This window comes from Geotrypetes seraphini, chromosome 10, assembly GCF_902459505.1.
Source record: "Geotrypetes seraphini chromosome 10, aGeoSer1.1, whole genome shotgun sequence".
NCBI lineage: Eukaryota > Metazoa > Chordata > Amphibia > Gymnophiona > Dermophiidae > Geotrypetes > Geotrypetes seraphini.
In genome coordinates, this window is record NC_047093.1 from 26430410 (window position 1) to 26442737 (window position 12328).

Genomic DNA, 12328 nt, shown 5'->3' on the forward strand with positions numbered 1-12328 from the left:
ATTGGTCGTGCACACCGCTGGCACTTTTTGAAGCCGGGTTGAGGGGGCATGAATGTAAAGACGGCTGCAGCCAAATCGAAGGCCGAGGCCTCGATGGTGGCTAAAGGCCCCGCCGGGGCAAAACCGATAAAGAAGGAAAAAAACAATTGTTGTTTTTTTTTTTTTTTAAACAAAGAAAATAAAGAAAAAAGGAAAGGAAATAATATTTCCTCAACAAGTTTACGCGAGCGGGAAGTTACACAAAAATTCTCTCACAACGGCCGTTGAAAGAGACGCGTCTTCTTAGCTCCGCGGAAACTAAGAAACTGGGGACCGCGCGCCTCTGTCGGGCGGGAAGGCACTCGTGCGTGCGCGGTGCGGCCTACTAGAACTTTCTAAGTTCTTAGAGTGCAATCACTCTAAAATTGTCCGTACCGGGGCTCCGTCGGTGCCGTCACCCATCAGTCAAGAATATGCTGCCTGCTTGTCCTGGGATAATGAGCAGCACATTACTCATTATGACATGGGTTGCCATACAACATATAATGCAAAATTGGGATCGCTTAAATTATAGTTTTTGGTAGAACTCGTTATGTCACATATTCAAAATGGAAAGGGTAAACCACTTTGATAATCAATATAGTTTGGAGTTCTTGTGCTTTCAGGCGGACTTCCTGGAGACACCAGGCCGCACAATGGTATAAATTGATATCTGGATATATGAATAAAAAAACCAGACAGGTCTTAGAGACATTAGGAGCATTGAGATTAAGCATCAAATTAATGCATCTCAGTGGCCACAAATTTGGTCTTGGAGGATGAGATGTACAGTGTCCGAATCTATGAGACAAACTTGGTTCCTTTTGTTACATAGAGCATTTTGGACCCCAGTTCGATTACAAAAGTTAGATACCTCTAAGTTTAATAGATGCTGGCACTGTAATCTTGAAGCAGGGACTCTAGATCATTTATTATTTTATTGTCCCTTTAATATGGCCTTTAGGAAATCAATTTGGCCCCAAATTAATTGTTTATTGGAGAATCATGTGGCATTATCCTATGATACGATTTTATTCGGTATGTCAATGAGAACAAAGAGCCAAATTTCATCAAAGAATAATAAACTTTTAATGATTATGACAAGAGTAGCCATACAACAGATCACAAGTAATTGGAAAAATTGGAATAGACTTAATTATAACTTCTGGTGGAATTCGATATGTCATATTTACAAAATGGAGAGAACAATAGCTGTACAAAAAGGGAATTTTAATAAATTTAAAGAGATATGGGGGCCATTAACAAAATATTGCAATGAGTAGATACCATTTTACATTATAAATACAATTTAAGGTAGAAGGGATGGGAGGGGGAATTTGAATTTATTAAATGATTAGATCACTAGGAAAGATTATTGATGTGACATATTTAATTGAATGTAAGAGGGATGGGATAAAATTTTTATCTATTAGTATCATAAATAATAGAATTTCAAATGATGTATTTATTGACAAATGTTTAATATATATGTATTTCTTGTAAGATGCAAAATGAATAAAGATTAAAAATAAATAAATAAATAATATGGAAAGGGTAATTGCTATACAAAGGGGGGCATTAAGAAATTTCAGGATATTTGGGAGCCATTAACAAAATACTGTAATTACTGAATATCAAGTTTTTCCCCTTAAATATGCACATCCAAGAAGGGGGATGGGGATTTCTTGGTTTTCTTTAAGAGTAACAATGGGGGGAGGGAGGAGATTATTATATATTTGTCTTGAGTTAAACGTTATTGAATAGGGGAGGGATATGGAATTTGAAATTGAGTTTTGTATAATATTAAGTGATGTATGTAAGACCAAATGGATGTTATATACTGTTTCACTTATTGTGAGTGTTAAAATGAATAAAGAATTATTTTTTTAAAAAAAAAAAACAAATAATATCTGAATATCTGGGTAAAACAATCAGTACTGGAGTTATGAGGCATCCGGTCAGTGGTGACATTCAGACAACTGTTCTTGAGGTTAGGACAGCTTTGTTTCTGTCCTAACTTTATCTATTTGAGGGCTGATTGAAAAGTAATGTGACTGCCTCTATTTTTCTTTCCAAGAAGTCGATGTGGCAATGCTGTGCTGGTTCTTGTGAAGCTCATACATCGATGTTTCCGAAACTGCATATGGATTGCCTTAGTCTTCATTGTTGGGTCACAGCGAGAGGAAAAACTTCTTACGTTTCATCATGGCAGCTAAGAAAGATGTGTCTGTGAGAAAACACCAGAGGTGTGCGATTGAATTTTGTGTTACGCTTGCCATAACATTTCAAGAGTTTCATTACTGCGCTTTCCAAGTTTAACACAAAATTCAATCGCACACCTCTGGCGTACTCTCACAGAAACGTCTTCCTCAACTGCCATGATGAAACGTAAGAAGTTTTTCCTCTTGCTATGACCCAACAATAAAGAATACAGCAGTCCAACTGCAATTTCAGAAGCATTGATGTATGAGCTTACAAGAACCAGTATAGTGTTGCCACGTCTACTTCTTGGAAAGAAAACGAGAGGCAGTCTCATTACTTTTTAATCAGCCCTTGTAGATAGTGGACTGAATATTGCGACTTTCCCAACAACTTACTGCTCTGCCTTTGCTCCACCAAGGCACCAACTTGACATTCTGGATAATTCCAGGGTGGTGTTGCTGAATATCCATGGAAAGCAATGGTACTTATCAAGATAATAGCTGTTGTTATCTGATAAATGGCTTTTGAGTATTGGGTCCTAAATTTCTGAGACACTGTGCTCTCCTAGAAATTTTCAGTCAACTTCAGTTCAATCCAACAAAACTGTTGACTTCACTCAGGCCACTTTAGTCTCTAATTGCAGAAAATTGCAGAAAGTAATCAATACTTGGAGAAAGGCCTACCAGAGACACAAGAGCTCTGCAGAAAATAAGACAAGAACTTTGGAAAATAGAGCAGAAAGATTATCTCACCTGCTCCAGATCCTCCAGTCTGATAGACAGTCCCTGGATTTCATTTCCTTTCAGGACAGTGCTAGAGGCTGACTTTATCTCCTCCACATGAGGGGAGGCAATAACCTCGATGCCCTTTGACCGCTTTTTTTCTGTAAGATACACAAAAGTCTTTTAAGCCTTCTCAGATCCAAGGAGGATTTCTTCTTTACCCTAAACCCAATAATGTTCACACCCTGGGTCTCGTCACTGTAAGTAAAAAAGAGATTTCACTGGGTGCATCAACAGCACTTGATCAGAAAACATTTAATATTTGCAAATGACCTATAAAATCAATCAGGGTACACTGGGGAATACAGATCTCTGAGAGAGTAGAAGAACAGAAAACTACCAGTTTGTTACAGTGGCAAAAGAATTATAAGGAGGAACTGAGATGGCTGGTCTTCCCTATTTTCTTTCCAAGAGCTGTGTGTGGTATTTCCCACAAGGGTCCAAAAGAAGAAGCAGAGAGGGCCTGGTCTTCAAACGAACCACACTTTATTGGCAACCAATATAGGCTAAACAAACATAGGAATAACAGAGGCCGTGTTTTGGCGCATGAGTCTGCATCAGGAGTCCAGGATGTAAGTGCCCATAAACACAATGCCAAATCATAAAATATACTCGTTTGCTCCAGCTGCTTTAGCAATGGATACGTGTTAGTAAGAAAATTGGAAATGAATTCTCTTTTGCAGTTGCTTTATGACAAAAGTGAAAGTGTGCAGAGTTGATTGAGAACCTTATGCGATCACAGCTCCTGATGACGCTTGGGTAGCAAAACACAGTTCTGTGTCGGGCTGGACTATGCAGCTTTTGTTTAGAATAACAGCAGAAGATTTGATTGATTGTAGGGATGCGTTTTGATTACAACTTTAATTTCGCAATGAAAAAGTTTATTATTTGTTTGTATTTTTTCCCATTGCAGCTCCTTATGACGCTGGCCAAGTCCTTTAACCCTCCACTGTCCAGAGTCACAAGGAGATTCAGTGAGAAAAAGAAATAAATACAAGTGCTTATATAACATATCTTTAATCATGTTGGAGTAGGCTTTGATGGCAACTCCAGTACTGTAATAGGAACCTAAGAATAGACTTCTACAGTCCGTGCCCCAGAAATGCCAAAGAAAGACAATTTAATCATAAATTAATAATGAGTGTGACTGTTGAACTCTTGTCAATTCCTTCTATAAAAGATTTCTTTTACACTAGGAAAATAAACTTCGCAGTAGTAGCTCCAACTTTGTGGAATGCTCTGCCACAGCTACTCCGATCTGAACTTCAACTTGACAAATTTAAGATAAGCCTGAAGACTTTCCTATTTAGCGATGCCTTTTCCTGCGTTTAGATTTTTCCTTTTATTTTTTTTTCATTTCCTTCCTTCTTCTCTTTCTTTCTTTTTTTTTCTTCTCTTTCTTTCACTCTTCTTCTTTTTCTTCTTCTCATATTCAACCAACCGCTTTTATAAAGCGATCCCACCCCATATGTTTTACCCTCTTCCCTCTGTCTCCTTTCTTCTTCTAACATGTAACTCTCCCCCCCATCCTTCTTACTTTCCCTCACCTTCAAGTCTGTCTAGTTAATGTCCTTGGTGTGCACTTTTATTATTTTTTTTAATATTTATCTTTTTAAAATTTTTATTGTAAACCGGCCAGATACTTGTTGATGGTCGGTATATTAAAAGTCAATAAACTTGAAACTTGAACAGGCTGGATAGACCATTCAGATCTTCATCTGCCGTCATTTACAATGCTAGTATGTATTTGCAGTAACAGTTACATCAAGCCTTTAGCTGAGCTGCATTGATTGATGGACATATAATTCTATATCTATTCTGATGATAAGCAACAAGTCCTAATAACTGAGCTAGACCAACCCACAGTTTTGAATAAACTTGCTGTCTGTCTAACAGCAACTCAGGAGTGGTCAAAAAATAAACTCTGCCTGAACAGAGATTATGTCGATTCGTAATACGGTGAATAGGTACCTGACTTCATATTACCATTTGCAAAGTAGGAACTCCCCCTAAAATCACAGGACAGGAATCCTGGGACACAGCTAGTTTCATCACTTAACTCTGATCTCACAAATTCAAACAGCCTTTAAAAATTGTTTCTACCACCTGCTGCAACTAGAAAATCTCTCCCCCTACATTGGAAACACAAGTCTGACCACAGTGCTCCATGCCATGTTAACATTATGACAATCATGCACACATCTGGCATTCACTGAATATCAACTATCATACAGTAATTGATACTATCATGCTGAGATAATTTATTTTATATCACAATGGGGATTCTCAGAATATCACCCTGACCAGACAGGAACAGCGTGGCTGCACTCTTCACTGATTCTACCCAATTTTGTGATATAGATTCGAATCTTCCTCAGGATGACAAGACATAACATAAAGATAACATAAAAATCAATTTCTATACTGCATAACCAATAAGTTCTATGCGGTTAACTAAATTAAGAAATCAAACAACTGTACTATTTTATTTTCAGTGGGTAGGTTGGGAGGGAGCAGTGGGTAGGAGGGAGGGATGGGGTAAAGTTTTGTTCTAGGTACGGGGTGGTTCTAGGTACGGGTCTTACCCACCTTTGGCTCCTTGGTTCATTTATTTTCCAGGAGGATATGGGTGGGGGTTAGGGTTCAAAATGGACTAAAGGACCCTTTTACTCATAATAATAATAACTTTATTTTTCTATACCGCCATAGTCAGTCGACTTCTAGGCGGTTCACATCGAAAGAAGGCTGGACATTCAGAGAATTACAAATGCATGAGGGGAATGTTACAGAAGAAAAGGGTTGTAGGGGAGGGAATGTAAGAGGGGTTGAAAGGGGGAGGGAAAGTGAGAGGGGTAGGAATTGCCTGAAGATTGCTTAGGATTTGTAGGGAGAAAAAGCGTACAGAGCGTGGATTGGTCTGTTTAGGTGATGAATTTGTCAAACAGAGTGGTTTTGATAGATTTAGTGTGCGCTAAACCGGTTAGCATGCCTTAGTAAAATGATCCTACAGTGTTTAAAGGTTATGTCATACTGTTTTTTAGACTGTTTGGGTATTGTATTCTCTTACTTATTTTATGGCCTTGAATTTTCAAAAAAAAAAAAAAAAAGGTTTCACTAAAACATTTTTTTAAAAAAGCACAGTTACTTACCGTAACAGGTGTTATCCAGGGATTCTTGACTGATGGGTGACGGCACCGACGGAGCCCCGGTACGGACACTTTTAGAGTGATTGCACTCTAAGAACTTGGAAAGTTCTAGAGGCCGCACCGCGCATGCGCGAGTGCCTTCCCGCCCGACACAGGCGCGCGGGTCCCCAGTTATGATAAGCCAGCTAAGAAGCCAACCCGGGGAGGTGGGTGGGACGCAAGAATATCTGCCTGCTGTCCCTGGATAACACCTGTTACGGTAAGTAACTGTGCTTTATCCCAGGACAAGCAGGCAGCATATTCTTGACTGATGGGTGACCTCCAAGCTAACAAAAAGAGGGATGGAGGGAAGGTTGGCCATTAGGAAAACAAATTTTGCAAAACAGATTGGCCGAAGTGTCCATCTCATCTGGAGAATGCATCCAGACAATAATGAGATGTAAAAGTATGAACTGAGGACCAAGTGGCAGCTTTGCAGATTTCCTCAATAGGAGTGGAACGGAGGAAAGCTACAGATGCTGCCATAGCTCGGACTCTATGGGCCGTGACAGAACCTTCCAGTGTCAGTCCGGTCTGAGCATAACAGAATGAAATGCACGCTGCCAGCCAATTAGACAACGTACGTTTAGAAACAGGACGTCCCAATTTATTCGGATCACAGGACAGAAAGAGTTGGGGAGATGATCTGTGGGGCTTAGTATGCTCTAAATAGTAAGCCAGAGCCCGCTTACAGTCCAAAGTATGCAGAGCCTGTTCTCCAGAATGCGAGTGAGGTTTCGGAAAGAAGACAGGCAGAACAATGGATTGGTTGAGATGGAATTCAGAGACAACCTTAGGGAGAAACTTTGGATGTGTTCGCAGAACCACCTTGTCATGATGAAAGACGGTAAAAGGTGGATCCGCAACTAGTGCATGTAGCTCACTGACCCTCCTGGCAGAGGTGAGAGCAATAAGGAAAAGTACCTTCCAAGTGAGAAATTTAAAAGAAGCAGTAGCTAAAGGTTCAAATGGAGGCTTCATTAAGGCGGAAAGAACCACATTGAGATCCCAGACAACAGGAGGGGCTTTAATAGGTGATTTCACATGAAAAAGACCCCGCATGAACCTGGACACCAAGGGATGAGCTGAGAGGAGTTTTTCATGGACTGGCTCATGAAACGCCGCAATAGCACTTAGGTGGACTCTGACTGAAGAAGACTTGAGACCAGAGTCAGACAAAGAAAGAAGATAATCTAACAAGGTCCCCACTGGAAGGGAAGTGGGATCGTGATGATGTAGAAAACACCAGGAAGAAAAACGTGTCCACTTCTGATGGTAACATTGCAGAGTGGCCGGTTTTCTGGAGGCATCCAGAATTGAACGAACAGGCTGAGACAAAAGCGTATCATGAGAAGTCAGCCCGAGAGATACCAAGCTGTCAGGTGCAGAGACTGGAGGTTGGGATGTAGAAGGGTCTCCTGATGCTGTGTAAGCAGAGAAGGAAACAGTGGAAGAAGAAAAGGTTCCTTGGAACTGAGTTGAAGTAGTAGGGAGAACCAATGTTGCCTGGGCCACCTCGGAGCAATCAGAATCATGGTGGCTCGTTCCCTCTTGAGCTTGAACAAGGTTCTTAACATGAGAGGCAGAGGAGGGAAAGCATACAGGAACAGATTGGACCAGTCGAGGAGAAATGCATCCGCTGCCAGACGGTGAGGAGAGTAGAGTCTGGAGCAGAATAGGGGCAGCTGGTGATTGTGAGGAGCTGCAAATAGATCTATCTGAGGAGTGCCCCATTGAGCGAAGATGGATTGCAGAGTCAAAGGATCGAGTGTCCACTCGTGAGGCTGGAGAACTCTGCTGAGCTTGTCCGCCAAGAAATTATTTTCTCCCTGAATGTAGATAGCTTTCAGGAATAGATGGTGATTCGTGGCCCATATCCAAATCTTCTGGGCTTCCTGGCACAAGCTGCGAGAGCCCGTTCCTCCCTGCTTGTTGATGTAGTACATCGCAACTTGATTGTCTGTGCATAGCAGGAGGACTTGAGGAAAGAGAAGATGTTGGAAGGCCTTGAGGGCATAAAACATCGCTCTGAGTTCGAGGAAATTGATATGATGTTTCATTTCCTGGGCCGTCCAAAGACCTTGAGTTTGGAACTCGTTCAAATGAGCTCCCCAGGCATAAGGGGAGGCATCGGTGGTGATGATAAGTTGATGAGGAGATAAATGGAACAGAAGACCTCTGGATAGATTTGAGGATGTCAACCACCATTGTAGAGACTGACGAAGAGACGATGTTACAGATATGTGACGTGAGCAAGGATCCATCGCTTGGGACCATTGGGTAGCCAGGGTCCACTGAGGAGTGCGCAGGTGCAGACGAGCAAGTGGTGTGACATGAACTGTGGAGGCCATGTGACCCAAGAGTATCATCATTTGCTTGGCAGAGATGGAATGTTGTGGAAGCACCTGCTGACATAGAGATTGAAGCGTTTGAAGACGGTTGGATGGCAGAAACGCTCTCATGTGGACTGTGTCTAAGACTGCTCCAATGAATTGAAGTCTCTGCGTGGGGAGGAGATGAGATTTGGGTAGATTGATCTCGAACCCCAGCAAGCGAAGAAATAGTATAGTCTGGTTGGTGGCCTGAAGAACTGTTTGAGATGAATTGGCCTTTATCAACCAATCTTCCAGGTAAGGAAACACCTGAAGGTGGTGGGAACGTAGAAAAGCAGCCACCACAATCAGACATTTTGTGAACACTCTTGGAGAGGAGGCTAGGCCGAAGGGTAGCACCTTGTACTGGTAATGACAATGATTGATCATGAATCGTAGGTACTGTCTGGAGGCCAGATTGATTGGAATGTGAGTATATGCCTCTTTGAGATCGAGGGAACATAGCCAGTCGTCTTGATTGAGAAGAGGGTAAAGAGTGGCCAGAGAGAGCATTCTGAACTTCTCTCTGACTAAGCATTTGTTGAGATCGCGAAGATCTAGAATAGGTCTGAGATCTCCTGTTTTTTTGGGAACTAGGAAATAACGGGAGTAGAAACCCTGCCCCTTTTGCTCCGGAGGAACTTCCTCTATGGCATTCAGAAGGAGGAGGGATTGAACTTCCTGAATGAGAAGGGAAGACTGGGGAGTGTGCAAAGCAGACTCTTTTGGTAGACTTACGCCTGGGAGGGTTTGAAAGTTGAGAGAGTAGCCGTGGTGGATGATGTTGAGGACCCATTGGTCCGAAGTGATAACTTCCCACTGGCTGAGAAAAAGAGATAGACGCCCTCCAATGGGTTGAGGCAGGAGTGACGAGGGTTGGATGCTGGCTATGCCCTGGAGAATCAAGTCAAAAGGGCTGAGTTGGTTTTTGCTGTGGAGGCTGTTTGACAGGTTGTTGCTGCTGCTGTCTAGGTGTTTGCCTCTGTTGCTGACGTTGTCTCCTAGGTTGTTGAGGGGCAGACTGTAAGGGACGAGCCACATAACGACATTGGTAAGTCGATTGCTGTCTGAAAGGACGTGCTGGTGGAGGCTTCGTCTTGGTTTTAAGAAGGGTATCCCAGCGTGTTTCATGAGCGGAGAGCTTTTGGGTAGTTGAGTCCATGGATTCTCCAAACAGCTCATCCCCTAAACATGGTGCATTTGCTAACCGGTCTTGATGGTTAACATCAAGTTCAGAAACCCTCAACCAGGCTAAACGGCGCATGGCCACAGACATAGCCGTTGCTCTAGAGGTAAGCTCAAAGGTGTCATATATAGATCTTACCATAAATTTTCTGAGCTGAAAAAGAGAAGAAGAGCATTGGTGAAAGGCTAAACGTTTCCTCTCAGGCAGGTACTTCTCAAAGGAAGCCATGGTGGTAAGGAGATGCTTTAAATAAAAAGAAAAATGAAAAGCATAGTTGCCAGATCGATTAGCTAACATCGCATTCTGATAGAGACGCTTACCAAATTTGTCCATGGCTTTACCTTCTCTACCAGGAGGGACAGAAGCATACACACTAGCTCCTGAGGACTTTTTAAGTGTGGATTCCACCAGGAGAGACTCATGTGGGAGCTGGGGTTTATCGAAACCTGGAATGGGGATAACCTTATATAGGGAATCCAATTTACGGGGAGCTCCCGGGACAGTGAGAGGAGTCTCTAAATTTTTGTAAAAGGTCTCCCTCAAGATGTCATGAAGAGGGAGTTTCAGAAATTCCTTTGGAGGCTGGTCAAAATCAAGAGCATCAAGAAAGGCCTTAGACTTTTTAGACTCAGCCTCCAAAGGAATGGACAGAGATTCACACATGTCTTTTAAAAATGATGAAAAAGACGTGGAATCATGTTTGGAGGAAGGATCAGGAATATCAGGTTCATCCTCCCCCGAAGAACACTCACCTTCTGATAGGAAAGGCTCCTCGGAATCACCCCACAGATCAGGGTCTCGAATATGAGAACTACGGTCCCGAGACTCAGGGGTGGATGGTTCGAGGTGTCGGGACTTGCGTACCGACTTACCCGACCTCATCGAAGCGGTACCGGGAGATGTTACCGGTTGCATCGGAGCCGAGGTCTGTACCGACTGGTGTTGAGTTGTCGGCTCCGGTGCAAGGATCGGCATCGACACCGATGAGGTCGAGTGTAGTGGCACCGAAAGAGAGGAAGTAGAAAGTATGGGTCGTTCCACTCTCGGTACCGGCGGCTCAGACGAGACCGGCACCGGAAGGTTCGGTGTCAGGATAGCTGGAAGGAGTTGTTGGAGCTGCTCCTTCAGCTGTACCTGCAAGATGGCCGCAATGCGATCATCAAGGGAGGGCACCGGTACCGCCTTTTTCTTTTGCGGTACCTGCGGTGCCGCTCTACACCCCAGAGATGAGGAGCCCGATGTCGAGGGACTCACCTCGATAGGGGCGGAGCGCTTCCGCTGGCGCCTCACGGTCGGCAGGACTGGACTCGCTGCAATGGAGACCGGAGGGCATTCCAGCGGGGAAGGCTTCTTAGCCGGCTTACCTGAGTGCTGCGACGCCGGCGCGGTGTCGCGTGGCGTCGACGAGGATGGTGCCGACTGGGTAGGAGCCGATGCCGGTGCCGATGTCGCGGGGTCGGACATCTCGGTGCCAAAAAGCAAGCGCTGCTGTATTTGGCAATTTTTTAATGTTCTTTTCTTAAGTGAGGCACAGCGGGTGCAGGTGGAAGCCTGATGCTCCGGACCCAGGCACTGTAAACACCAGTTGTGTGGGTCCGTAAGGGAGATAGGCCTTGCACACCGCTGGCACTTCTTGAACCCTGGCTGTGGGGGCATGAACGGAAAGACGGCTTCTGCCAAATCGAAGGCCGAGGCCTCGATGGTGGCAGTAGGCCCTGCCGGGGCAGTGAAAAATGAAGAAAAAAAAAAATAACTTTTTTTTTTTTTTTTTAACTGAAAAGAAAAAAGAAAAGGGCAAAAGAACCCGAAAAGGAAAACGCGAGCGGGAAGGCGTAGAAAAAATTTTCAACAGCCGTTGAAAAAGCGACTTCTTAGCTTCGCGGAAACTAAGAAACTGGGGACCGCGCGCCTGTGTCGGGCGGGAAGGCACTCGCGCATGCGTGGTGCGGCCTCTAGAACTTTCCAAGTTCTTAGAGTGCAATCACTCTAAAAGTGTCCGTACCGGGGCTCCGTCGGTGCCGTCACCCATCAGTCAAGAATATGCTGCCTGCTTGTCCTGGGATAAAAAGTAACTATGGCCTAAAATTTGGGAAACAAATATGTTTTCAATTGCTTCTTAAAATGTTGGTAGGACATAGAGCTGTAATGCTCTTTAAGTCGGTCAAAGCAAAGAGAGCTTGCATCTGCTCCAACTAATTCCAAATGCTGCAGCATGACTGATAGAAGGCTGCAAACAGCATGACCACATCGCACCCTTCCTGCAAAACCGACACTGGCTACTAGTATATTACAAGACTAAATGTAAAACTCCGCTCGCTCTTAATACTCTTCCCCCTGCAAATAGTCGAGCAGTCCAGGTGCCAGAAATGTGCCACTTCGTTATTCAGCCCAGAGGTGTCACACTGCAATGCTGCTTGACCAAATGGTGCCGTTTTATTCTTAGTGTAGCTCTGGTGGGTCTCTCAGATTAACAACACCTGCTCCACTTGAAATGTGTCTGAAAAAACAGAGCTGAAAGTTGATGACAGCCGCATCAATCAATTATCGATCGCCTTGCGCATTAATAATTCACTCAATGCGGAG

At 43.6% G+C, this 12328-nt stretch overlaps 1 protein-coding gene across 3 annotated transcripts in view; it reads right to left on the reverse strand.

Annotated features, from left to right (window-relative positions):
• Positions 1 to 12328, reverse strand: part of MYCBPAP (MYCBP associated protein) — a 118768-nt gene that overhangs the window by 99226 nt on the left and 7214 nt on the right. For all 3 annotated transcript variants that reach the window (XM_033960156.1, XM_033960155.1, XM_033960154.1), the window contains exon 2: positions 2973 to 3103. In XM_033960156.1, coding sequence (XP_033816047.1) covers positions 2973 to 3103 — 131 coding nt within the window. The remainder of the gene's footprint in view (positions 1 to 2972; positions 3104 to 12328) is intronic.